Source organism: Rhipicephalus microplus, chromosome 7, assembly GCF_043290135.1.
Source record: "Rhipicephalus microplus isolate Deutch F79 chromosome 7, USDA_Rmic, whole genome shotgun sequence".
Classification (NCBI taxonomy): Eukaryota; Metazoa; Arthropoda; class Arachnida; order Ixodida; family Ixodidae; genus Rhipicephalus; species Rhipicephalus microplus.
Window position 1 is genome coordinate 55,586,640 of NC_134706.1, and position 25,806 is coordinate 55,612,445.

General features: G+C 48.0%; 1 protein-coding gene across 4 annotated transcripts in view; it reads left to right on the forward strand.

The window, feature by feature from the left end:
• Window positions 1–25,806, forward strand: part of LOC142766944 (uncharacterized) — a 101,209-nt gene that overhangs the window by 28,811 nt on the left and 46,592 nt on the right. For all 4 annotated transcript variants that reach the window (XM_075868139.1, XM_075868142.1, XM_075868143.1 and 1 more), the window contains 2 exons: window positions 16,881–17,066; window positions 19,373–19,524. In XM_075868139.1, coding sequence (XP_075724254.1) covers window positions 16,881–17,066; window positions 19,373–19,524 — 338 coding nt within the window. The remainder of the gene's footprint in view (window positions 1–16,880; window positions 17,067–19,372; window positions 19,525–25,806) is intronic.

The following is a 25,806-nucleotide window of genomic DNA, read 5'->3' on the forward strand; positions in this document are numbered from 1 at the left end:
TTGAACGCGAGCGCAACAAATTTGAACGATATGCGAAGAATCGAAAGCAGCATACGCTATTATAAAAGAGAGATGCTGAAGCCAGGGCTCAGATTTTCATGCTGCTTATGACTTCAAGTAAGATATTTTGACGAATACAATTTTTGCACATCACGTGCTTTGTGATAATCCCACTAAATAAACAAGCGCGATCTCGTGGGAAACCATATCATGTGTTGCTAGTTATGTCAACTGCCTTGTCATCCTAGACCTTGGGTTTGCCAAGAGTTTGATTCATAGCATCAAGAAGCGACTCGAGGTGCCAACTGTGACAAGAAAATTTCGGCGTCTCGCACTGACACTCCAACCTCAAATTTCGTAAAAGCTCCCTAGATTGAAAGAACTTTGTGTCACTCAATGCATTATTACCTATATATCGCTGCCCTGAAAATCATGGTAAAGAAAAAATATGACTACATTATACTCCTTGTCGACTTCTGAGAACCAAAAAAAGCTGGCCACACCTATACTTTTCTGTTTCCTCAGACTGAAGAGCTATTGAGCAGCTTTGTCGGCCCAATAGTCTTCTTCTAGTTGGACCTTGCATGCGCCTACCACCAGGTTGGGCTTCAAACCGAAAGCCGACACTTTAAGGTATTTATGACTCACGACTGCCTGATGCGTTTCAAGAGTGTATGCTTTGAGCTGGGGTCTGTTCTCACAGGCTTCCCGAAGGTGTCGTAGACTACCAATGAATGAATGCTCTGGCGCTTTGTTCTACATAAATGATAATATTGTATTCAGATACACAAAATCTCTCCGCAGTTCTCCGCTGCGTCAAGGCCACTGAACTCAAACTCCACCACAACTGCACCTTTTGCGTCAGAGAGTTGCCTTTCCTGGACCATAAGTACACAGTCCAAGGCATTCCAGCACTGCCTGAAAACGTTGATTCAACACTCAACGTGTCTTGTCTCATTGACGCCGCTACTCTGCGTTTGTTTCTTGGCATAACCGAGCGCTACGCCAAGAGCGTTCCCTACCTTGCTGAAATAGTGGACACAAAGCGTGCACCACTCTGCAACAATCAAGGTTTTAACTTGAGTGACGCCATTGAGAGTATTTTCTCAAAGGTCAAGTTGCTGTTGTCATCTAGTAGGGTATTTCAGATGTTTGATCTTGCTCTTCCGGTGGTTCTTCCCATATATGCGTCGGACTGCAACGTTCGGGCAGTTTTTCAACATGACGATGCACACCAGGTACGCACAAACACCTTCACATCTCTTCGCATATTGCGCTGTGTCCTCAAGAGAGACAAAGTATGCAGTGAGTAAACGGGAAGCATTTGCATACGTATAGGCCTGTGAGCGTTCGACCAGCGCTTCTCACCTCGTTCAGACCACCAAGCAGAGGTCTTCTTTCTGTCATCCCAATACCCAGGAAGTTCTCCTCTTCGCGTTGCGCACTTAGCATAGCGTCTTATCAGTAAGGTTCCAAGGTGTACTGAATCTAATTTAATTAGGTTGCATGTACCCAGTCCCACTTTGCAGTGTCCGTTTCACAAAGATATACCTTGTTCACATAGGAGGTTCTGTGTGTCATTACCCCTCTCTGCCTCACCAGAGAGCAGTTTCAGCCGTCCGTGGGTGAAGATGCTAAGACTGGTCATCTTGACCTCACACATGTTCATTGCTGGTGAAATAATACTAGTTCTTGTCATTCGGAAAGTCTGGTCGATGACTTGGTTTAGCCTTGAAAATACCTCGCCGTTTCTTCATTTGTCAGCTTATAGATAAATTTCACCGCACACAAAGCACACCATAGGATAGTTCGCACCGAGACAAGACTTACAGAGTGATTTTGTCACCTAGAATTCAGCAACAACAAAATGGAGCTTGCCATTCACAACAGCTTAGTTTGCCAGAATACAGAGAAGACAGCAAAAACTTCAGTACCTCCACTGCGACTTGTTTCTTCCACAGCCATGGCAGGAGGTCGCAATCGACATTGTCGGTGAAATATAGCGCCACATCACCATCACCCTTGTGGACTACTTTTTGAAATGGCCGGAAGTACCGTTTTGCAGTGAGGTGTCAACGCACATATTGACAAGCATTCTGCTCTCAGTATAGTCTCGAGAGGACTACCCCGAGAAAGTTGTGTGCGACAACAGCCCTGAGTTTTCAGCCCCAGAGATCAACCAGTTCCCGAACAATCACGCGATTCACTTTTCGTACTCTTTCTTGTACTACTCCCATGTAAACGAACTTGTAAATAACTTCCACTGTGTGTTCCAGATGTGCAAACATCTTCGCTGGAAGATTAACCACTTCGCACAGTGGCCTTCGAATGCCTGAGTATCCAACCGTACACGCCATACAAGACCGTTGGGGTTGCCCATGCTCTCTTACTGCATAGGATGCTGCCGAGAACACATATGCACGTCGTCAGGTACCAGTCGTCTCCCTTACTCAAAGACCAAATCACCCACTCCGTTTGATGCATCGTAGAGACAAGCAAGAGCAAGAGAGCCGCAATAACTGAACACATTTTGGCGAGCCACAATGACCAACTTCGCTTTTGGCGAGCCTGTTTGAGTGAGTAAATCTTTTGTGAGGATTCGAGAAAAGCAACGACGAAGGTGCGGGACAAGGCACGTGCGATTATGAGGCAACTGTGCGCCAATCAGCTGATAACTTGCGGCGGCCCATAGAAGTAGCGTGCCACGATCGGGCCACGTGTGATCATTACGTAGCGGTAGGCTTTGTCGCTGGGGACGAGCCGAAGCAGCGGCAGACGTAAGACAGCGGGCCGAAGCGTCGGACGCAGGCGATCCAGGTTCCAGCCTGCGAACGCGGCTGTCCACGCTACTGTCATCCAACTACCAGCTGGGGCGGCATTGCCGGCACGAGTACTGCATCTCGGGGCGCGGCCTGGCCTGCTGTTTTCTTCCTTGCCGAGGGCATCGCGGATCTCGGCGAGGCGTCTCCATGGTCAGACGTTTGGCACAGCGACGTACGTGGCCTGGCTAATGGTCACCGTTGCGCCGAGCATCGCGTCTCGACGCAGGCTATTCGCTTGACGGGCTGGCCCATTACACGCATGGAGCATCGCGTCTCCGATGCGGGGGTACTGCTCCGTAGGTCACCCATGCCATCAAGCGCTGGTGTCACCAGATCGTCGCACATCGGCAAGGGACGAGCGAGACGTTCTGCCGGGCAAGACGCGCGCGTGTGTACGGAGTACCACGGAGCGGGGCAAGGTTCAGAGTGGCCGAGGATCCAGGTGCCAGGGGAGTAGCTGGCTGAATAGAGGATTGCCGAGCGGTGCCGAGCCGTACCGAGCGACGCGCCAGACTTGGATGTGGGCGCCTTGCAGTTTCGGAAGACGTTAGGCTTGAGAGCTCGAGGGTTGAGGCCACGAAGGCAGACGAAGCGGTGCGCCGCTCGAGAGGACGAGTTCCTGGCAGCGTTCCTGAGCCGGACGTGGGACCCGTACATGTCGGCCAGGTCGAGCTCCGGTGTGTCTGTTCGAAGTCGGGCCCGTCGGCCTGTACAAGGTCCAAAGACGGGGCCTGCTGAACGGCTCCTGCCTGGGTGCAGTGGCCGGGACCATGTTCGTGGGCGAGGCCTACGGGGTGTGGTCCTCGTGATCCATGGCTTGATCCTGGACCTCAGGAGTTGCGACACTAACTGCTGGGTTGGCCGCGACGTCCGACTCAACGGCGCTGCACACGGTAGCGCATCCGTGTGCCGTCAGCCGTTCCAGCCGTGCCACCTTTGCTCTCGCGCACTTCGACGACCGCATCATGTCGGGACGACGGGGACCCAAACTGTGAGACAGCGGTTTCTTCTTACGAACCGAGAACTATACGCGCTGGACACTGAGTTAGCGTAGCCGCGAACTCTGCGCGTATTAATGGCCTTCTGACTCTCGTGCATGTTGCGTGATGCTTGTCGTATAGGGTTGGACATATAGTTTTATTTTCTCCTGTCACTTCCTTCTCTAGTGTACAATATAAAGCTTCTTTTGTTACTTAAGTTGTTCATGTTAATCCTTTCTCGTCCGCTATCAGCAAACATAGTGACAAACGTCCTTAACCATCACACTTTTATTAGCTTCAAGGGACACATTTTCCTTTTTTTCTTTAGCAGCTTCCACTGAAAGGTATATTTAGTAATCTGTTAGTGATATCCGTGACGCAAATACGTCAATAGAGCCGAGGTTGGCCTCTGCGTAGAACACTATTAAAAAACACCACCTTATCCAACAAGTGAATGATGTTACAAGAGCTTGCTCGGAGATGATTGGGCAACCTGCTTATCTTCCGTACACATCTGTTACCATTATATACAAAATAGTAATTTCATTTTTGATAGGTTACATACACAATTCCTTTTAATTTACACTTGGATACACTATATACTTTTGACGAACTATATACATGTATATACGTAATAGATATTATTTTGCAAAGTACAAGAATGGCGTCCCTAGGTAAGCTCGGGGACTCTTTTCCCTTTAAAGATGATTGCTTTATGATGCCTGAACTATATCATATAGACAAAAGATGTTATTCTGCAAAATACATCACCCACAGGCCGTTCCTATTCCAACGACGTTGATGAATGAATTGATGTGCATATTTCCAGCGTCCCCAGTCTCCAGAAAGCAGAGATGGTCAGCTACAGCCAGAACTAGATCATGCTCGATGTCATGAACGCGCGCAATGAGGGACCACACGCTGAGAAGAGCGAGGGACAACTCGTTGGAGTGGTCAACGTCTTCTCGCGGGGCATGATTATGTCGTTGCATTAGCGTGGGTAACCAGTGCTGCTCGAGAAGCCAAAACTTGCCGAGTACTTCTGTTAGTTGGAGGTTTGGTGGAAGAAGTGGCTGTCCGCGTTTGTGTCGGTCTGGCAGAAACTGTTCACGTTAGTGCAGTGAGTGAATGCCGCGTAGAGCTGCGCACCGCCGCCACCACCCGTCTTCGCTCACGCCGTTCACGGCACCGCCGAAGTTCTAAGAAAGACCACGCCGCCACCGCCACCATGCAATAATTGCGGCACGCCCCTCATGGTCTTATGTTATTCCAAGAGCAGCGTTTGCGGTGTCTTGACTGCTCTTTTTGGTACGTAGTTTCATGCCCTGTTTATATAAAAGCCCTGAAAGAGCTGCTGAAGATATACAATCGAGCGTGTTGATCTTTCTTGGCACTGCTCGTTCTTTTGCTTTTAGTGATGCCAGAATGGTGATTCACGTGACATGATTAGGGTACATAATGATCGAATAGTATTTCTAAGGAAAATATCAGTTGTAATTGTTTTCTACTCTACTTTCCCGTGCATTCTCCGCCCTCCCCCCTCTCTCACGTCTCGCATAATTATCATTCGCGATGAACTTGTGATTTCTCTGCATTTGGTGAGAATCCGAACGCGCAAGTGACAATAACCTAGTGTAGACCACAAGTGAAGCTCTAAATATTGATAGGCTCGACACTTTGCAGTCATGTTGAACACGTGCTTTATGAAGACACAAGTGTCAAAGAGATATAGCTTGTAAGAACTTTACATATAGTGAGGGGAGCGTAGTGGAGTGTAATAGAGAACACAATAAAAAAAAGAGGCTCTAAATTATTCCATTTTCCCAAAGAATTGATTCATTACAACGAAGCCGATGCAGCTCTTCATGAAAAAAACAAGCCCACTTCGACCGTTTCAGTATACAATTGATTCCGATAAGAATTGTATTAACATTTTCTAGGGCTTTTATCGTCGCCGTCATGTTTCTTATGAAGTCCAAAGCAATAAATTTTGTACTCACACAGTGTGCTATTTCCAAGAATAAAATTCGGGGAGCGCTAGCGATCAACTCCGCTGAAGCATAGATGAAACAAGCTGCCGATATCCATTGTGAGGAGGGCGCATGCAATAACATCACTCCGTTTGCGATGCCTGCCGTCGTTTTCCTCTAAACCGAAAAGGAACCCCTATCTGTCTTTTGCTGAATAAAAAGTATGATGAGATAATTAGCAAAAGGCTGTGTGGCTGAACGCGCAACTGTGAGGTTTCATTATAAGGGTGCACACAGTGCTTGCATGCGATATTTCAGTAGGTATCAGAGCGAATTTTTGTACCGGCACACAGGTCTTGTGCTCGTGCTCGTGTAACATTCTACGCGCTACGAGATCACTGCACAAACACTGCTCTTTTCCCGCTAGCGGTCGTATTCTCATACACTAGCGTTCTGTAGTTTCACGAGATTAGATTGAAAAGAGTTACCTGCCGCCAAAATTCGTTATGTGGCTGTGTGCTTATATCGCGCGGTGCAAATTGTGAAGTCTTCGAACGATTTTTTTCAACATACAGCTTAATTAAGCTGTATGTTGAAGCTGTATGTTTAAGCTGTAATTAAGCTGTATGTTTGAAGTGACTTACGTCACTTCAAACTGGCTGTTCTCTCGATAGCCTGAGATAAAAACTGTTTTGAACCTTCCAAAAGTTGCTGACACTTCCGTACTTTAGCCTTATATTGTGAGGAAATTGAATGCTGTAGTGAGTTTTGAAATGTAGATGCACTGCTTTTTAGGTATGGTGACATTTTTCACAAAAACCCATTGAATTATGTGCCGCAAAAATATATTAAAAAGAACCCAGAACACTCATTATACCATAAAGATATAACAAATCTCACTAGTGGCATACAACGCTCAAGCGAGAATCATCATCCGAAGCGCGATGATAATGCTTCGTCATATACAGCATTCAAAAGTAAATTAGAAGCTAAAATGAAAGAGTCTATGAACAGCTACTACTTTAGTAATGCCTATGCTACATTTACGAAAACATTCAACCAAACTTTAGAGGTCGATTAGTCCTGCATCATTTAGGCCTTCATCCTTTATTCTTAATGGGCGATCCTCCTCAAATCCAGAAGATATAGCAAATGCATTTATTAATTACTTCATATCTGTTTTTTTTCTGCTGATAACGGCATCACTCGTTCATTTTCTGCGTGCGCCAAACTATACCTGTCTTTCTAATCTTGAGTGAAGCTCCTTTGGAGTACATAACTTTACACTAAATATTGAGGTGTCAAAACAATCTGGCAATGCGGTATTTCAAATAGGTAGCAAAAGTTGTATTCAGAATGGTTCGCAGACTATCTCCACTCACTGTAATACTTAAAAAAAATGCGTTATATTTGTAGCAGTTTTTGAGCTGCGGAAATTAGCAAACGTCGTGGAAGTATTTAGGTCTGGAAACAAGCAATCATTACCAAAACATAGGTATATATTTTTTATTTGTATAAGCTCAAAGCTGTTGGAGCATATCACTGACAAATATTTTGTATAATACCTAAATGCACACAATATACGCTCACCAGCAAAGCACGTCTATTTTTCTGGTGATTTTACTGTAACACAGCTGCTTCAACTTGCCCACGGCATTGCTTCTTCCATTAGCGACTGAAAACAGGTTGATGTCGTAGTTATTGGCGATTGGAAAATCTTTGACATGGCTTGCGAATTTAAACCTTTAGTGTTTTCACAATGCTTTTCCCGACCACAAGTTAGTTGATTGTATAGAAGATTACTCGCTGTCGCGCTCAGAGTTTGCCACGCTTAACCACAATCAGTATATAGGACTTACGTACCACATAAGGAACGGGCCTGGAAAGCTTGGTTTGCTTTTATTCGTTATTTATAAATGTTTTAGAAAGGTTATTGACAATACTCAATTTTGAATGTCTGCAGACGTCATGCGTAATCAGTAGAACCATCCCTGATTCTCAAGATCAGGCTGCACTAGTGTTTTTCGTCATTTTTTAACGGTAGGAAACACCGTAAACAAAAAAAGATTGTAGTCACGATGCTTTCGAATGAGAAATAGCCTCTTACATTTACAGTTACTAGTGAAGGTGTATATGTAATACGTGTTATGTGACTCTCACAGTAAATTTAAACGGCACACGCACGTGAAAAAAAATCTGCAGGAAACTCTTCCAAAACATCGGTGTCTCCGACGCACGTTAAACTACTCGGCAAAAGAATACTGACTGAGCGCCTAAAATTTCATCGGACTCGAATATGCGTTGGTTGCTTGGGCGCCTCGCCACAAGCATCACATGAATATGTTAAAACTTGTTTTAAAACGCAACCCTGCCTATATTTCACCGCTATGACCGACGTTCTCCGCCTACATCACATGCGCAAGTTTTGTCACTCCAGCCCCTCTCGAACTTTGGCGCACTTGCAATCGCGTCATCCTTCTGAATTAATAGGATTGTTCAAACGGGTTCGAGTGCTCTAGTACTCATATGATTCGTTGCTTCTTCTGCACATCGTACCCGGCTATTCAATTCCCTAATTATTGTGCCCATTAGATAAATTCATGACTGTTTTCGTTTTCTTACGTTTTTTTTTCTTTTCTACGGAACGTGCAATTTTGAACTGAGAATAATGGGAACTGAGCTTGATAGGTATTGGGACTCTGTGTAGAGCAATTGGAAAAAAAAGTGTTGATTACACATGTATTTTGGTAAATTGCAACTTTTCAAGGTGCTGAACCTTTGAATATATACATGCTCTGACTGGAAAACTGAGATAGCAGTCTTTGTTAATAAATAACGTTAAGACACGCTACTATCGCGTTAACTACATCGCCCTTCCGGGAAAACAGGGTTTCTTCAAAATTCAAGAAACACGTTTCTACTCCTCGAACTATTGAATCTTAATCCTACACTTCGCCCCACCCCACCCTCCCCCGCGCCGCACCGTCGCCGAAAGTCACCGTCGCGCCGCTGCCAGAGATTTTTGTACCGGCACACAGGTCTTGTGCCGTGTACACGAGTGTCTGCTGGTGCGTGTTGTTGTACTCGTATACTACCGAAGAGTACGTGCCTTCTTGAGTCTTGGGTACCATTATAGCACTGGCTTCTATGAGAGGGAACTGCTTGCGTCTGCAAGAAACGCCCGTCTTGTAGTCGAGTGTGAACGGGACCATGCGAGGTTCGATTGGCAATCAGAATGGTTCGATATTGTAGTCATTTAGCATGGCTTCGCTGGCCTGAAGCTCCGGGTTTGCTTGACGATGAGCCCGCTTCGCATTGGCCTCCAGGGCTGTCACCACAGGCCCTTCGCGGGGAGCCTGAGCAGCTGCTGCTGCATTGCGAGCCCGCTGCGCTATTGCATTGGCTTCTGAGGTGTTCACGCGGCCAAGTAGTAAAAACGTTTGAAAGCAAAAATTTTGGTCTGTCAGTCCATTTGTCTGTCTGTTCACCCTTAACGATACCGTGTACTCTGAATGGCACCAACCGATAACCCAAACAGCCGACCCCATCCACAGCGCCCACCAATGTTGCTCAAGATTCAGCGTTCATACTTCTGCGATTGTCAATTAAAAAGCAATTATGGCGCATATCTGAGGCACTTTAACAACACGTATATATTGTCACCAATCTTGTCTCACTCAAGGAAACCTTCCGCAGAACTGCTCGTCAAGCTAGGACAAAAAGAAAAACTGCTCCAACCCAACCTCTTCGTCCTCTTCCACACGAAAACCACGCGAATTCATGCGGCATTAAAAAGCGGCTCAATCCCAACCTCTTCGTCCTCTTCCACACGAAAACCACGCGAATTCATGCGGCATTAGTCCCCCCTTTTAAAAAGCATCGACTCGATGCTTCTAAATAAAAAGAAGAAGAAAAAAAAACCCATAATTAGAACACGCGTTGACGCAGAGAATGACAAAGTGAGTGCCAGGGAAAACAAAGAGGGCGCACAAGCACTTGGACCATGCGCGAACACAACAGCACCAGTGGAAGAGTCAAGAAAAAAAAAACACCACATGAGATCACTGTCACGTTTGCGAAGTAACTCGCAAGCACAGAGACTATTGTGTGTAGTACGGCTTGAGTCGTACGACATGCACAGTTTCGGGCCGATGTTGTCGACGTGACGACACTGTGCCGTCCGGAAGTACTTCGTATGTAAGGTCACTCACACGTCGGATAACCTTGTATGGTCCGAAATAACGGCTCAGAAGCTTTTCAGACAAGCCTGGTCGTCGGACAGGAGTCCACACCCACACTCGTTCACCCGGGTGGTATGCGACGTTTCGACGGCGAAGGTTGTAACGTCGTGCATCTGCGTCTTGTTGGTGACCGATGTTCACGCGAGCCAGTTGACGAGCCTCTTCGGCGTACTGCGTGTATTGCTCGGCTTCTGGAGAAAGAGCATCGCTATTATCGTACGGCAGCATAGCGTCAAGCATCGTTTGTACGTTGCGTCCATAAACAAGGTGGAAAGGTGAAAATCGGGTTGTTTCCTGCATTGCCGTATTGTATGCGAACGTGACGTATGGGAGGATATCGTCCCAGGTTTTGTGCTGCACGTCCACGTACATTGACAGCATGTCCGCTATGGTCTTGTTGAGCCTTTCCGTCAGTCCATTACTTTGTGGGTGGTAAGCCGTTGTTTTTCGGTGACTCGTGCAGCTCAGTCTGAAAATGTCCTCTAGCATTTGTGCCGTAAATGATGTTCCTCTATCCGTAATCACACATGACGGCGCGCCGTGCCGGAGGACGATGTGCTGCACGAAGAACTTCGCCACTTCAGACGCCGTGCCCCGGGGTAATGCCTTTGTCTCAGCATACCGGGTCAAGTAATCGGTTGCCACTATAATCCATTTGTTACCAGTGGCCGACAAAGGGAAGGGTCCTAGAAGGTCCATTCCCACGAGGTCGAAAGGTGTCCGTGGTGGTGTAATAGGGTGGAGAAGGCCCGCAGGTTTCACGGGTGGCGTCTTGCGACGCTGGCACTCGCGGCAGCCTTGCACGTAGCGGTGTACACTGGTCGAAAGTCGTGGCCAATAGTACTGCTGGCGCACTCTGGCGAGAGTCCGCGAGTAGCCCAAGTGTCCCGACGTGGGCTCGTCATGGCACGCGAGGAGGATGTCATCCCGCATGTCGGCTGGTACAACGAGGAGGAAGGCTTTGTTGCTACCTCGAGCATTTTTCTTGTAAAGAATGCCCCTCCTTAGACAAAAGGATGACAATTCGCGAGCGATGCGCCGAGGAGTGTGAGAATTTCGGCCTTCTAAGGAATCAATAATAGGGCGCAATTCCTGATCGGCTCTCTGTCTAGACATAAAGTCAGAATCACTGAGGGCTCCGAGAAAACCATCAGCATATTCCGAGTCCATATCAGGATGTCCCACGGGTGCTCGAGAAAGTGCGTCGGCATCTTCGTGCTTGCGCCCAGACCTATACACAATCATGATGTCAAACTCTTGCAAGCGCAAACTCCACCGAGCGAGACGACCAGACGGGTCACGGAGATTGGCCAGCCAACACAGCGAATGGTGATCGGTCACCACCTTGAAGGGACGGCCGTAGAGGTAAGGTCGAAACTTTGCCGTTGCCCACACGACTGCGAGGCATTCCTTCTCTGAAGTGGAGTAGTTGGCCTCGGCTCGAGAGAGAGTACGACTGGCGTAAGCTATGACATGTTCTACGCCGTTGTGCCGTTGTACAAGGACAGCGCCAAGTCCGACGTTGCTTGCATCCGTGTGAACTTCGGTATCAGCGTCCTCATCAAAATGCGCAAGAACAGGTGCCTCTTGCATTCGCTGTCGTAACTCTGTGAAAGCTGCTTCTTGCTCTGTAGTCCAGGCAAACGGTACATCATCTCGGGTGAGTCGCGTGAGCGGTTCGGCTATCGTCGAGAAGTTGGTAATGAATCGGCGATAATAAGCACACAAGCCGAGAAAACGTCGTACCGCTTTTTTTGTCTGACGGCACAGGAAAGGTGGCGACTGCTGCAGTTTTTTCTGGGTCAGGCCGCACTCCATCCGCACTCACAACATGTCCCAGAAATTTCAGCTCATCGTAGCCGAAATGGCACTTCTGGGGTTTTAGCGTGAGTTCGGCCGAACGAATAGCTTCCAGAACCATTCTTAGACGCTTCAGATGTTCTTCGAAACTCTCGGCAAAGATGACCACATCATCAAGGTATACAAGGCAGCTTTGCCACTTCAAGCCAGCGAGGACGGTATCCATCATTCGCTGGAATGTTGCGGGAGCTGAACAGAGGCCGAAAGGAAGAACTCTGAATTCATAAAGCCCATCGGGAGTTACAAACGCTGTCTTCTCTCTGTCTCGCTCATCGACCTCTATCTGCCAATAGCCGCTCTTCAAATCTATCGATGAAAAATACTTCGCGTGTCGTAGCCTGTCGAGAGAATCATCAACCCGTGGAAGCGGGTAGACGTCTTTTTTGGTGACGCTATTGAGTTTCCTGTAGTCAACACAGAATCGCAGCGTTCCGTCTTTCTTCTTTACTAGAACGACTGGCGAGGACCACGGGCTGCTCGACGGTTGTATCACCCCGTCGTCAAGCATCTCCTTTACCTGCGTCTGTATAGTCTCGCGTTCTTTAGCCGAAACACGGTAAGGTTGCTGGCGGATTGGGCGAACATCATCGTCGGTAATAATTCGGTGCTTTATGAGGGGTGTTTGACCGACTCTAGATGAAGAGGCGAAGCAAGATTTAAATTCCTTCAGCAGGGTATGCAGTGCGGCCTTCTTCTCGTCCGAAAGCTTCGAACTGACGTCGATGTGGTCCAGAAACTTATCTCCATCAACCATTTCCTCGGATGCGAAGCACTCGGTGACATCCGCTACACGGTCTCCGAAGGCCACGGTGGTGCCGCGGAAAAGATGTCGGTGCTCGAAGTTAAAATTTGTGACGAGTATCTGCGACCGTCCGTCACGCACACGCAGAATGCTTCGCACTGCACACACACCTTGAAGCAGTAAAAGGGATACGTTGCTCTCGGCGACCACGTCACCGTCTTGGAGGTCTTCACAGGTGACTTCTACGAAAGCAGTCGCTCGGGGAGGCAACGTCACGCTTTCGTCGGCAACACGCAGCGCAGGTCTACGACAGCTATCAGCGCCTCGATCGGTTGCAAGTTGCGTCGAGAAAGTCACCATTCGCTCGCGGAGATTTATGATCGCGCCATTCTCTCGAAGGAAGTCCATTCCAAGGATGAGCTGACGAGAACAGTCGCGTAGTACGAGGCAGGTTACCACAAACGTTGACTCGCGTATTTCCACTCTTGCGGTACAGCGACCCAATGGAGTAATAACGTGGCCTCCAGCAGTGCGAATACGCGTCCCATTCCAAGGTGTCATCACTTTCTTAAGACTGGTTGCCAATTTTCCGCTCATAATAGAATAATCTGCACCTGTGTCCACCAATGCGCTGACCTGAAGACCGTCTATCAGCACGGGAATGTCGAGTGAGACTCGGCCACTGGGTTCAGACGCACAATCCGGCATTTCTCTCGCACTGCACTCAGACGTCAATTCAATGTCTGCAGCGTTTTGTGGAAGCGTCGATAGGAGGTCTTCCGCACTTTTAGTCCCAGCGACCTCGCCCCCGAAGGTCGCTGCCTTCAGTTTTCCCGACGAGGGCTTGGGGAACGTCCCCGTGCCATCGTACTGAGACGTGGTCCAATAGCTGCGGGTCGTCGTGGAGATGGAGACCGCGATTGACGCCGTGGGAAAGGCAGACGTTGCTGCGCGAGGTAGTCCTCAATTTCTCTTGGCCTCTGACCAACTAGGGGACGAGGCGAATGAATAGAAAAACCGCGCAGTCCAAGTTGTCGGTATGGACATTCCCGGTAGATGTGACCGGCTTCACCGCAATGGAAGCAGAGGGGTCTTCTATCCGACGTACGCCAAATATCGGACTTCCGCGGAGGGGCACGGCGACCGTCGATGTCCAAACCAGCATGCGCAGATTGAATTGAAACTGGCGGCATCGTCTGGATTGGGACTGCAGGGCTTGAGACCGGCATGGAAGTGCGCAGAGCTTCGGCATATGTGCGGTTCCCAACATCAGTGGACGCAGGAGGTGGTTCTAGATTTGTAACCGTTGGTTGAGGGCGACGGCTGTGAAGCACCTGCTGGACCTCGTCCCGAATAATATTGGTGATGCTGCTTACCTCCGGCTGTCTCGCCCCGTGTAGTTTCGCGATTTCCTCGCGGACGACGGAGCGGACGATTTCGCGAATCCACTCAATGCTGTTGCTCCCGAAGCTGGCGGAAAATTCAGTAGGTGATGCAGAATTCACTTGCCGGTTGAGTAGGGCTGACCGCTGATGAAGTACCCTCTCCATCGTAGTGGCTTCGGTCAGGAATTCTGCTACACTCTTCGGAGGACTCCGCACTAGACCAGCAAAAAGCTGCTCCTTCACGCCTCGCATCAGATAGCGTAGCTTTTTTTCTTCTGGCATTGCCGGATCCGCTCGCCTGAAAAGCTGCGTCATGTCCTCCACGTACATGGTGACGGTCTCATTAGGCATCTGGATGCGTGAATGCAATGCACGTTCAGCACGATCGCGGCGGTCGGGGCTCCGGTAGGTCTCCAAGAGGCGATGCTGGAACTCGCGCCAGGATGTCAAGACATCACTTCTGTTCATGAACCACGTTCGGGCGCCGTCTTTCAAACACGCGTAGACGTTGCGGAGTTTGGCGGCTTCGTCCCAGTAGTTGATCGCTGCGACGTGTTCGAACTCGCTCAGCCAGTCGTCCACATCCTCAAACAGCTCTCCGTGAAAGGGACTAGGCATCAGCGGGTTCTGGACAGTGCAATAAATTGGTGCCGACGACGTAGGAGTTTCCATGACGCCTTGAGGCGAAGTCATAGTCGCTCTATGGATAAGCTGTGCCGGTGTCTCTGGTGGTAGGCCTCGTTGGCGGCGGCTTGTTCTGTGAACTGGCGTGTCCACGGGCACAGGGCTTGTGTTCCGGCTCCTGGATGGGCTCTTGTGCATGGGGTGCGTCGTCAGTTGTCGTACCCAGCAGCTCCACCAATCTTGTCACCAATCTTGTCTCACTCAAGGAAACCTTCCGCAGAACTGCTCGTCAAGCTAGGACAAAAAGAAAAACTGCTCCAACCCAACCTCTTCGTCCTCTTCCACACGAAAACCACGCGAATTCATGCGGCATTAAAAAGCGGCTCAATCCCAACCTCTTCGTCCTCTTCCACACGAAAACCACGCGAATTCATGCGGCAATGTTCTGTATGTGCATATTTTACTAAAAAAGGGCATACATAGGTTATTCTAAGAGCTGTAGCGTTTATCACGCTGTGCTGACCACGCAACGCTTGCACGAAAAGGCAAGGATTTCCAACGCTTTTCTAAGACGACACGGTGGTGGCACCGACCCGTCGCCTTGTGTTCTACACCTTATCAGCTCTGTGACGGGCGTGCGTGCCTGTCTCAGAGCCGCGCGTTTCGTTTTCCGAGGTCACTGCCAGATAGCACTCATGTCTCACGTATGACGTGACTTGGTGCTCTCATTCGCCTCAGCTGCACGCTCGAAGCACTCTACTACAGCGCCTCCAGAATATCATTCCCCAATTTTCTTGCCCTGAACATCCAATAAATGTTTTGTTCAATCTCTCCAGACGCAAGACTATCATCTTTTAACAACATTTGCAGATTAACATGCAGATACGGGGCCAATATTTTATCTACGTGAACTCTCGGTGAATGGAAAGCGAGCGCTCATGCCGAGAGGCTCACTGAAATCACCGGGGAAGTGAACACGCTGCTGCCTCCGCCGCAGGACAACGCACAAGCACATGAAAGTTGCCGAGCAAGCTCCTCAAATGTCACAATTGAATTGCTTCTCAAAATATTTTATAGCATGGGTGAGAGACCAATATGTTTAAAGACCATCATACTTTTTTCTCACAAAAGTCTTCTCTCTCTAAATATAAAGGATTGTCATGAACAAACGTCTGCCAATACTCGTTATTTCCACACCCAATCTCATTGTGCAATCAGCTTCGACAGAAGATTTCTAAATGTTGCACTGAAAAATCCTTCAAACGAATACTCTTACATTGAGAGGAACTTTTTTATTGATCATTTTGTTTGCGTAGTTATTCTTTTAGATGCGGAGCATCTTATACTCGCGCCTTGTAGTGCGCCGTCCGCACCGCTTCTCGAACATTCGACAGCTGACGCGCGCGCATGCGCCGTCGCGCCGTCGCCCACTCTTCCACCATCTGTGCATCCCTTCCTCCTCTACACACCGCGCGCGCTTCACTCCTCCACCATCTGTGCACCCTTCCTCCTCTACACACCGCGTTCGACATCTACAATTCTCCTGATTCTCCAGTGGACGCGCATGTGGCGTCGCGCTTCGAGAACATTCAACAGCTGACAGTGCATGCGCCGTCGTGCTGTATATATACTCAAGGTCGGCGCTCGCTCGCTCAGTTGCCGCTCGTCGGTTGGTTTGTACGGCGCGTCGACGTCCAAGGTCGCGGTGAAATGAATTCCAACGAATCCACAAACACAATGATCGACGTCCCTTCGACCAGCGCCGCCCTTTCACATACGTGTGTACGTGTTCACTCATTTAACACCCCCTCCTACAACCAGGTTAACCAATTTAGCCATCGACCCAAGTAAGTCGTAATTTAACACCCCATTTCACAACCACGTTAACCAATTCAGCCATCGACCCAAGTAAGTCGCACTTTAACACCCCGTTAACCAATTATATGGTCCGCATCCTCCTCAGTGTTCCCCCGAGGGAAGCTGCGGGCAATTTTTTTTGTTGGTATTTGTTACCATAATTATTGCCTTGGGTGTTGCTGGCACTTGAAAAAATTAAACTCCTTTCGAGTAGTTTTTGTGCGAAGCTATGTTTACAAGTGCATGTCAAGAAAAAAATAATGTTAATTGAAAATACTTTCGCTCTTTGTCATTGCACAGTGGCACATCCCTGAACATATGAAAGCAATATTTCATTACTGCGACGAATTGCTTCAATGTGTGGTTTACAAACTGTCGCACTGTTTTCTCTTCATATAGCCTGTGCAGACTGGATAAATGAAGTACCTACATTTTGCTGGGGTGGCCAACGTTTGCATCAACATTATTGCCCGGGCATCAAAGACAATTCGCAGTACACATGTTTTAGAGGAAGTACTCTGGGTTGTGCGTGCAGCACACTTTATCGAGCAATGGACGGAAAGTGCGTGCGCTTAGAAGAATGTGGTAAGCAAAGCAATGCCCACATTGCTACATCATGCCCGAATGCAGTTTTGGTCTTGCGAACTGTGTATGTGCGGTTAAGTTACTAAATTATAAGCTAACATCGAGGTGAGGTCTACAAAAGACTTTATATCAGGTATGTAGCTCGGAAGCGCTAACATTTGCCCAAAACAGAGGCTATACTCTGTAATCTTTAATAGAGAAAATACGCTACGCTACTTCTTCAAGCAAAACAGCCTTTCTATGGATATTTGGAAGCATAAGTTGTGGTCTCTCTGTATATCTGTCTGTCTCGCAACACAGCCACCTAGCCAACGATTTAGCATTTTCTCAATGCCCAGCCAACATGAACTGATGGCTGCGTTCACACTTGTGAATATTGTCGATCAAAAAAGGAAACTTTTGCACTTCTGGGGCGTCACACTATTTCATAAGTATTAGGTGATGTGCCACTTTAGTACAAAATTTATAAATATGAAATTCTAAAGACCATAGTGTTTTTAACACTGCGCTCAAAATGTGACGCTCTGCACGAGGAAGCGCTCTGCCGACAATACGGTGCTGTCAACTTTGGCAGGTGGCATCTACTTCGATTCCCCGATAGCACGAACTTCCCCAAGAAACCTAAACTTCATCGCAGCATGGCCGGGCTATAAACAGTGTCAATGCTGCGAGAATTGCACCCCCAAAATCTTCCAGCCACCTCATTTACTAGCGCCTAACTTTGAGTCTTTGAAACTGAAAGTACGTTTTCAAGTTGTATTCAAGGGTAAGGGAAGTCTCTTTATCATTTTTTATATAATAGAAACGTGCGTAAAATATAAGAAAATGTTTCATAATTTTTACGTAGCTCTAAACAACATTCATTTGAATATAGTGTAGCAAATAAGGAAAGGAAACTGTAGTTAATGAGTGGGCTACTTTCTGAAGCTCTTGTTTACCACGGATGCACGCGGATGCACCGATGACCACCGATGAACTATCATGCTACACAGTACCACACGTGACCAAAACATTGTTGATATATTGTGAGGGTACATACGCATAGCATGCCAGCGTTGATAATGCAGTAAAATTAGATCTGTTCAAACAAATCTTCATCGCAATTATCGTGCAAGGACGGAAATGGTTCGAGAACAGAATTCCGAGTGCATGGTCGCGGACGAGACCAGGGCCCGTATACTACGGCCGGCAGAGTAGTATCGTCTTTGCACGACATTTCCAGCAAAGCCGCAGATGCGCAGCGAATTGTTTATTCCGTGAAAGCATGTTCCCCACATTTATTGTCAGGCCTGCTTTAAAAGTTTTTCGCACAAAAACCTTTACATTTTAAAAGGTTAATGCAGAACATACGCTGAACATTGCTTGCGTGAAGAACGATTCCGATTGTAAGACAGAAAATTACATAGGGGTGATTTCAATGTTTCTATCTTAATCTGCCCTGTGTGTGTTGATCATCAAAGCAGCGTGAAAGGAATGACTTCATTACAGGTGGACAGTAAGCTTGGCCCAATGCAGTCCCTGCAAAATAATTTTTATGGTTCAATCAGTCTCCAATGAATGCGTGTATATATTAACCAAAAATTTTCATGATCAGCGAATTTCAGGTCGGGCATTAAGGTGAAACACCTTATCATGTCACAAATTCAACAGAGCACATTTGACATTTTTTTTGTATATTGATGGGCATTTTCAATATCTGCGCGAACCACAGGTCGCAATAAAACCAATTGTTTCTCGCTGATTAACATGACACTTTTCATCAGTACGACTACATACTGATTAAAATGATCTCTACTGACAATAACGTCCACCAAGGAGACTTTTCGGTGAAGATGTTTGGCTGCTTACCCGCAACTCACTGATTCGATCTCGACGGCAGTTGTTCCATTTCAGTGACGAAGAAGTGGTACAGACTCCGGTACTGTGCGATGTCAAAGCACGTTGAACAAAAACACCACAGAGTTAAAAGTTGTAGAGTCCTCTAGAACGAAGTATTCCATATTCATATCATTGTTTTCTGTTTTAAAACTACTGTACTATTGTTAATGGTGAGAACTTAGAATACGAGGAACTGAAATCTTGCATAAAAATAGCTTAGTGGTTGTAGCATTGACCAACTTCCACATTATTTGACAATATCTTTTGAAAATACGGCCAAAGTAAAAAAAATATAACAACTTGTCATATTGTTCGTCCGAGAATGTTGCGTACACAAAAGCTTATAGTGACATACACTGCTATGGCCCACAATATGAATTTGTGTCATGTTGTTTCTACAACTTCTCTTTGATTTGTGGGTGTGGTAGGGGCACATGAGCATATAGGTGCCGATATAAAAAGTGGAACACACATGAGGAGAGTCGGAACTTCACCCCTTCAACCATCCCGAAACGCAGCTGTTTCAGCAACAGCCACTGTGGCAGCACCTGTGGATGACCTTCACGTACGCACTACAAAGGTAGGTATATTTTGTTTTCTAATTACCAAAAATAAACCCTGGGTCCTTTTTGTGTATATGAATGACGCTGTAAGCACATATACGAAAATACTTGGTTTAATTTGATTTGACCGATTGATACCCATAGCGATTTCCTGTGATACGAAGTGGTGTTTGATATGCTTGCTTTACAAATGGGAAATGTGCCGCACCTATACACAGTGCATCAGTGCATTCCGCAATCACGTCGTCATCACTATGGAAGAAAGCTGAGTTTTGACCATAGTGCTGTCAATAGTGGCCTCTGTTACGAAGGACGGCAACGCAAACACGGTCGCGAAGGCGCCTCTGCTCCGATCTCCGCCGATACGGTCACCAGCCGTTTGGTAGCGTAGGTTTCTCAGCTCGCGGCTGCTTCTGCGCATAGCTGATAGACAAGTGGACGAGACGACGGTGAGTTAAACAAGGTTTATGTACAGCATATATACAGAGGCGTTACAAATTCAGCACTGGGACCGACAGCTAAGAGACCCGAACAGCCGAGCTCTCTCCTCTGACACATCGGTCTACTACTCGCGACGCACCGCAGGGCTTTTTTTATATGCACCGGGTGGATTCTTTGAGTAACCAAATGTCCAACCAGAAGCACCGATGGTCATGAGGTCAGAATCCTCCAATGGGGTCACCGCTGGGCCGCGTCATTCTCATCGAATCTGGAGCCGCTGCGCTGCACGTGGCTGCACCCAAGGATGAGTGACGTCGCCACGCATCGCGTCAGACTCGCCAGACAGGAAGGCGCCGAATGCTTCGACGGGCTCGCTGCGCGTGCGCGACAGAAGGGCACCGCCGCGTGATGACGCCGTTGAATTGTTCGCGTCAGGTGGGCTCGCGTGCTGGCCTTGACACAGATTGCCCCTTTCAGAGGCATGGACGTTTGGTGTGGACTGGCAGGCATAACACCTCTGTATCGACTACGCAGGGACAGCTGATACGCGCCTATGGTTGCCGTAGGAAATGCAGGCTGCACACTCTAGAGAAAATTGGCGGGTGCGACTCAGTTCGGTCAGCACCGCGGAAGCATGAGTTATTTCGCGTGGATAGTGAATTAACCGTAAAGCAGAAGTAGAACACATTTCGTAAGCTGGCTCAAGCTTATCTGCTTCAAACGGTATACGCTGCAATTTAGATCATTTCTGTGGAGCCAATGCACCAGTCGCTACTGTTTATCACGTGAACAATAACTTGCGGGAGCTACCACGAACTGTAGGAGTCAACTTTTCCGACGCTCTCAGAAATTCGTAGTCTAAGCGTGATTTTTCTGTTTGAGGCAAACAGCCCATTTTGCAGCATTGTATTTGTGGTAATTAGCGTGGCGACAGAAAGCACAAGACCGGGTTGACTGGCTGATCATAGGAGAGGTTGTTGCCCTGCAGTAGGCGTAGCCAGGCTGATGGCGATAAAGAGGAAACGTACGCAAACATTGGTTTCCCAGACACACCCGCTACACTAGCGTGTAAAAGGTGGTAATAGAATGACATAACTTTAAACCTCAGGCTAGAGCAGATATGAAAGTATTATGGCAATGACGTGCACACTATGCTGTGATGGTAAGCAAAAAATAGTAGTGTTCGCCACCGTACTCGAGCAAGGTTTCAACAAAGCTTGCGTAGTCATTGGGATTTGCAATGGTCTAAAAACAGCTATGATCCAACCATAGCTCTTGTAACCGCGACATGACGCACAACAGAGTCTACTTTTGAATAAGCTTCAAGTGCTACCGTAGCTTTTAGGAAGGATACTAGTCATGCAGGCAGAACTTCAGCGTTTCATTTTTACTGGAGCTCTGGTTTTTAAGTGATTTCTTTGCCCACTAGAGGCCTTTTCACCGCTCTTGTCTGTCTGTCTGTCTGCCTGCCTGTCTGTCTGTCTGTCGGTCTGTCTGCCTGTCTGTCTGTCTGTCTTTCTGTCTGTCTGTCTGTCTGTCGGTCTGTCTGTCGGTCTGTCTGCCTGTCTGTCTGTCTGTCTTTCTGTCTGTCTGTCTGTCTGTCTGTCTGTCTGTCTGTCTGTCTGTCTGTCTGTCTTAATTAGGTGAGCTTGCAGTCACTGTCTTTAGCTGGTAGAAAACAAATTAGCACACGACACATGTGTATATGAAAAAAAATGACGATAATAATGTTTTGTAGATTTCAGCTAGTGGTACAGGCGGTTTTTGAGACGATAACAGAGCAGGCGTCTTGCTCTGGTGGGTGGTTTCAAAATTGAATATAAAAACCTTACTGAAGTCATCAATTCTTGGCCAATCCCACTGAGTGGGTACGAGCCATTGCTGTGGAATCATCATCATCATCATCATCATCATCATCCGCCGTACAGCTGATCCTGGACACGCTCGTTTCGCTGCCCTAAGCTGCTGTCAACCTTTGTTCGCTTTGCACTGTGATAATACATTATCTTATGACCAACCAGAATGACAAATTATGAAATGAACAATTTGGCACATCTCAGGTACCAGGCGAATGAATGTTGTGCGAAAGCTTTCAAGGAAAGATGACTGGCATTAATTTAATTGAACGAAATGCTTACACTGACACTAATTATATGTGCAGATCTTGGCACAACTACTTCTGGAGGTGTCGCATACTGTTAAGCAATTTGGAAATGTGGGGTTGGCTCAGACAGGACGAAAGACAGGGCGCCAACGCCTCTACGAGCGGGTGAATACCAGTCACTTACTGCACCACCTCTGCATCAGCACTGCGCCGACACGGTGCTGCACCGCCATGTAGCTATCCCTCATGGTGGACACAACCAGACGCAACTTCCTGCAGACGATGCCTATCATAACTGCCGAAAACCAAGAAGACGATAAAGGGCAACTCCAAAGTGCACATGGCGTCCACCTTCTTCAAGAATTTGTCTAAAAAGTTTGTACACATGCTTTGGAAGTTATACAAGCTCAACCTGAAACATGTACGTCATTGACACAATTGTATACGGAGCAGTGGCAAAGACAGGAATGGTAATCACTGGGTGGCCGCGCAGCATACTTCCTCATGTTTCACTGTAACGCAACTAGCATTGTTTTTTTTTATTCTGAGGGTATTATAGCAGTTCTTACGTGCAGTTCTCTGCTCGAGATACTCTCAGTGCGCAATATTTATATACTTTCGGTCATTAGAATTCTAAGCAAGTCAGAATTTGGTAGAAGGATTGACAGTGAAATGGAGGGCGTGCTGTCAAAAGAGTGCGAAAGGAGGGAATGGTATCGATATATGTGAATGGGCTCAGCAAAGGAGATGACCAAATGAAGCGGCTGTAGAGGTTCTTTGTTTGTTCACGAATGCATGTTCAGTGACATCGATAGACTTCATTATTGGGTTTGTTGACGTTTGTCTACTTGACCACTTTCAAAACTCTGTCTAGCACTAGCCACATTGTTGCGGTGAGCATATTACACTGAAGAACACAATCAGATACGTACGCACAGGGCACACAAAAATCTTTAGGGCTAAGCAACAAATGTACTTTCATTTGCAGCGTGCACAGTTAGCATTTTATTGATGTATAGTTTTAAATTGGACACTTTCATAACAGCTATCATTACCTCTCCTTGCTTAGAGTGAATTGATGCCTGCGTTTAGGACAGGGACATTCGAGCACGACATAGTGTATAGCAATCAAGTTTGTGGCGACATTCCGCGGTCATTTTGATTTTTTCTAATAGTGCTAATGCGTTTATATGTGCGAGTGCTGTAAATGGACGCAGCGAACACACATATGTGCTGGCACAATTACACAAAAAGACAAGCTTTCAGACAGGGTTGATAACTCCTGCTACTCAGGAGAATTTGTTGCGGGGCCTGTTGGTACATACTTGAAAAAATGGAGAAACCAGCATATGGGCGCCTGCAGGAGAGGAATAATTGATTGATTGACTGATTGATATGTAGTGTTTAACGTCCCAAAACCACCATATGAATCTGAGAGACGCCGTAGTGGAACGCTCCGGAAATTTCGACCTCCTGGGGCTCTGTAGCGTGCACTTGAATCTGAGCACACGGTTTTTTAATATTTCCGCTGCCATCGGAAACGCAGCCGCCGCAGCCGGAATTCGCTCCCGCGACATGCGCGTCAGCAGCGGAGTACCTTAGAAACTAGACCACCGCGGCGGGGAGCACATAAGAGAAGAAGAAGACACGCGCACGCTGGATCCAGAATATGTGTGTCGTCTTCTTCTCTGTTGAATGCGATCCTAAGCTGGTTTCTCCGTTTTTTTCAATTCTCCAACACACTTGTGATTTCTTCACTACACAAACTGATGTTCCCAATGAAAGGGTCAACGTTATTCATTACCTTCATGATTGATATGTGGGGTTTAACGTCCCAAAACCACCATATGATTATGAGAGACGCCGTAGTGGAGGGCTCCGGAAATTTCAACCACCTGGGTTTCTTTAACGTGCGCCCAAATCTGAGCACACGGGCCTACAACTAATCGCCTCCATCGGAAATGCCGCCGCCGAAGCCGGGATTCAATCCCGCGACCTGCGCGTCAGCAGCCGAGTACCTTAGCCACTAGACCATCGCGGCAGAGCTTTATTCATTACCTTATTTTGCGATTATGATAACATATTGCATAAAGTACAAAGATCGGGAAAAAACTTTCAATTTGTGAGGCTGATGATCCTGCGGTGTACACGTATCCCGAAGGAGTACGGCCACTAGCGTGGGTCCAGTCTGAGTGAGCCGCAGGGCACGCGTTAACCGTCGCCGTGGCGAGAACATGATACTGCTCAAAGTCGCAACTTTTTATTGTGGCAACACCAAGCGCAGTACAGCCCGTTGCAAAGGCGCGGCGGGAGAGCAAATAGGCTTATCCACGACACGGGCATAAAAGTACTACACAGGGTGCCACGAGCACGTCTCTGCGGTAAATGTGATCCACGGAGACACCGTGACCAAGGCCCGGTTGCTCGAGTGAGGGCAAAGGCGCTCGCGTTGGCTTCGGAGGGAGACGGGTCGGCGTAGCTAGGCCACGCACTAGGACACCGTACCGGCCCTTCGGCCGTGCTTACGCAGGGGGGCAACAAAAGGTGAGCGTTCGCCTCGGGCGCGAGGCGCCGTCAGCGAAGTCCGACGAGCCCCGAGCGATGGGAGTCGACGGCCGGAAAAGACTGCGTGGCTCACGGTTTGCAGTCCCGGAGAGTATCTGTCCGCTCCTGACCCAGCCCGCGAAAACCTCTCGGGAGACTCCGCGCGCGGCGCCACAGTCAACATCCGCTACCAGGCGAGGCAGTTAAACGTCACTCCGCTCTCCCACCGCGGCAGACAGCAAAGGAGGGCAGACATGTCGGGACATGAGAACGGCAGAAAAGGGGGCAAAGCCCGCGCAAAGGCAGCGGGCTAGCCTCAATCCCACATCCCCCTCTCCTAAATTTGCCCTTTACCGGTCTGCAAAAGGCAGCCGGACGTCACCCATGCAGTTAAAATGACACTGCTATAAGTGGCAGCTCACCTCGGTCCAGCCCTGTTACTGCAGCTAAAAAAATGATGACAAAGAAGAAACAGAAATATAAATAACAAAATAAACACATGACACTATAAAAAAATTGCGAAAGGGAGCACAGGAAAGTAGCTGTAGTGTTCGTGGTGCAGAAGCGGGATAGCGTCCAGCGTGCGGAGAGGCGGAAGGGCACGACAGTGTCCGCTGGTTGCGATGCCCGAGTGTGAGATCAGAGGCACGGAAGGGGCTCACTGATGGCTCGTCGCTGCGCTTGTTTAGCTGCGAGTCCGACGAACGCCGCCTCGGTTGTTGTTCGGAGGCCCCGCATTTCTGGCTCGATGATGGAGCTGGGACGTTGCGAGAAGCCGGGCCTTTCCAGTGTTCAGGGAGACCGAACCAGAAATGACTGCGAAGCGCCCTGGCGTTGCCGGCAGCATATAGCTGCTTTCAGCTGGCCTCGCGCAAGAGCCACGGTGGGAAAGGCAGCAAGGCTTCTTCGTCGACGGCCGAGAGCAGAGCACAGCCAGACGGTCTGACGTCAGTGGGCCAATGCCCCCCCAGCACCTCCAGTGTCCGCGTCGATGGGGGGAAGCCATGACGCACTCTTCACGGGCACATACTGAAGCGTCACGCAGTTACACGAGCACAGAAGCACGCACACACATATCGCCGACGGCTGCGTGAACGTTGGCGCAAAGTGTCCTTCGTCTCTCTCTCCCGGCAAGCACCGACACTCAAGGTCACACACAGCTCCCTTCGCAGTAGACGAAATGAACACGGGAAAAAAGTAAAAACAGAGC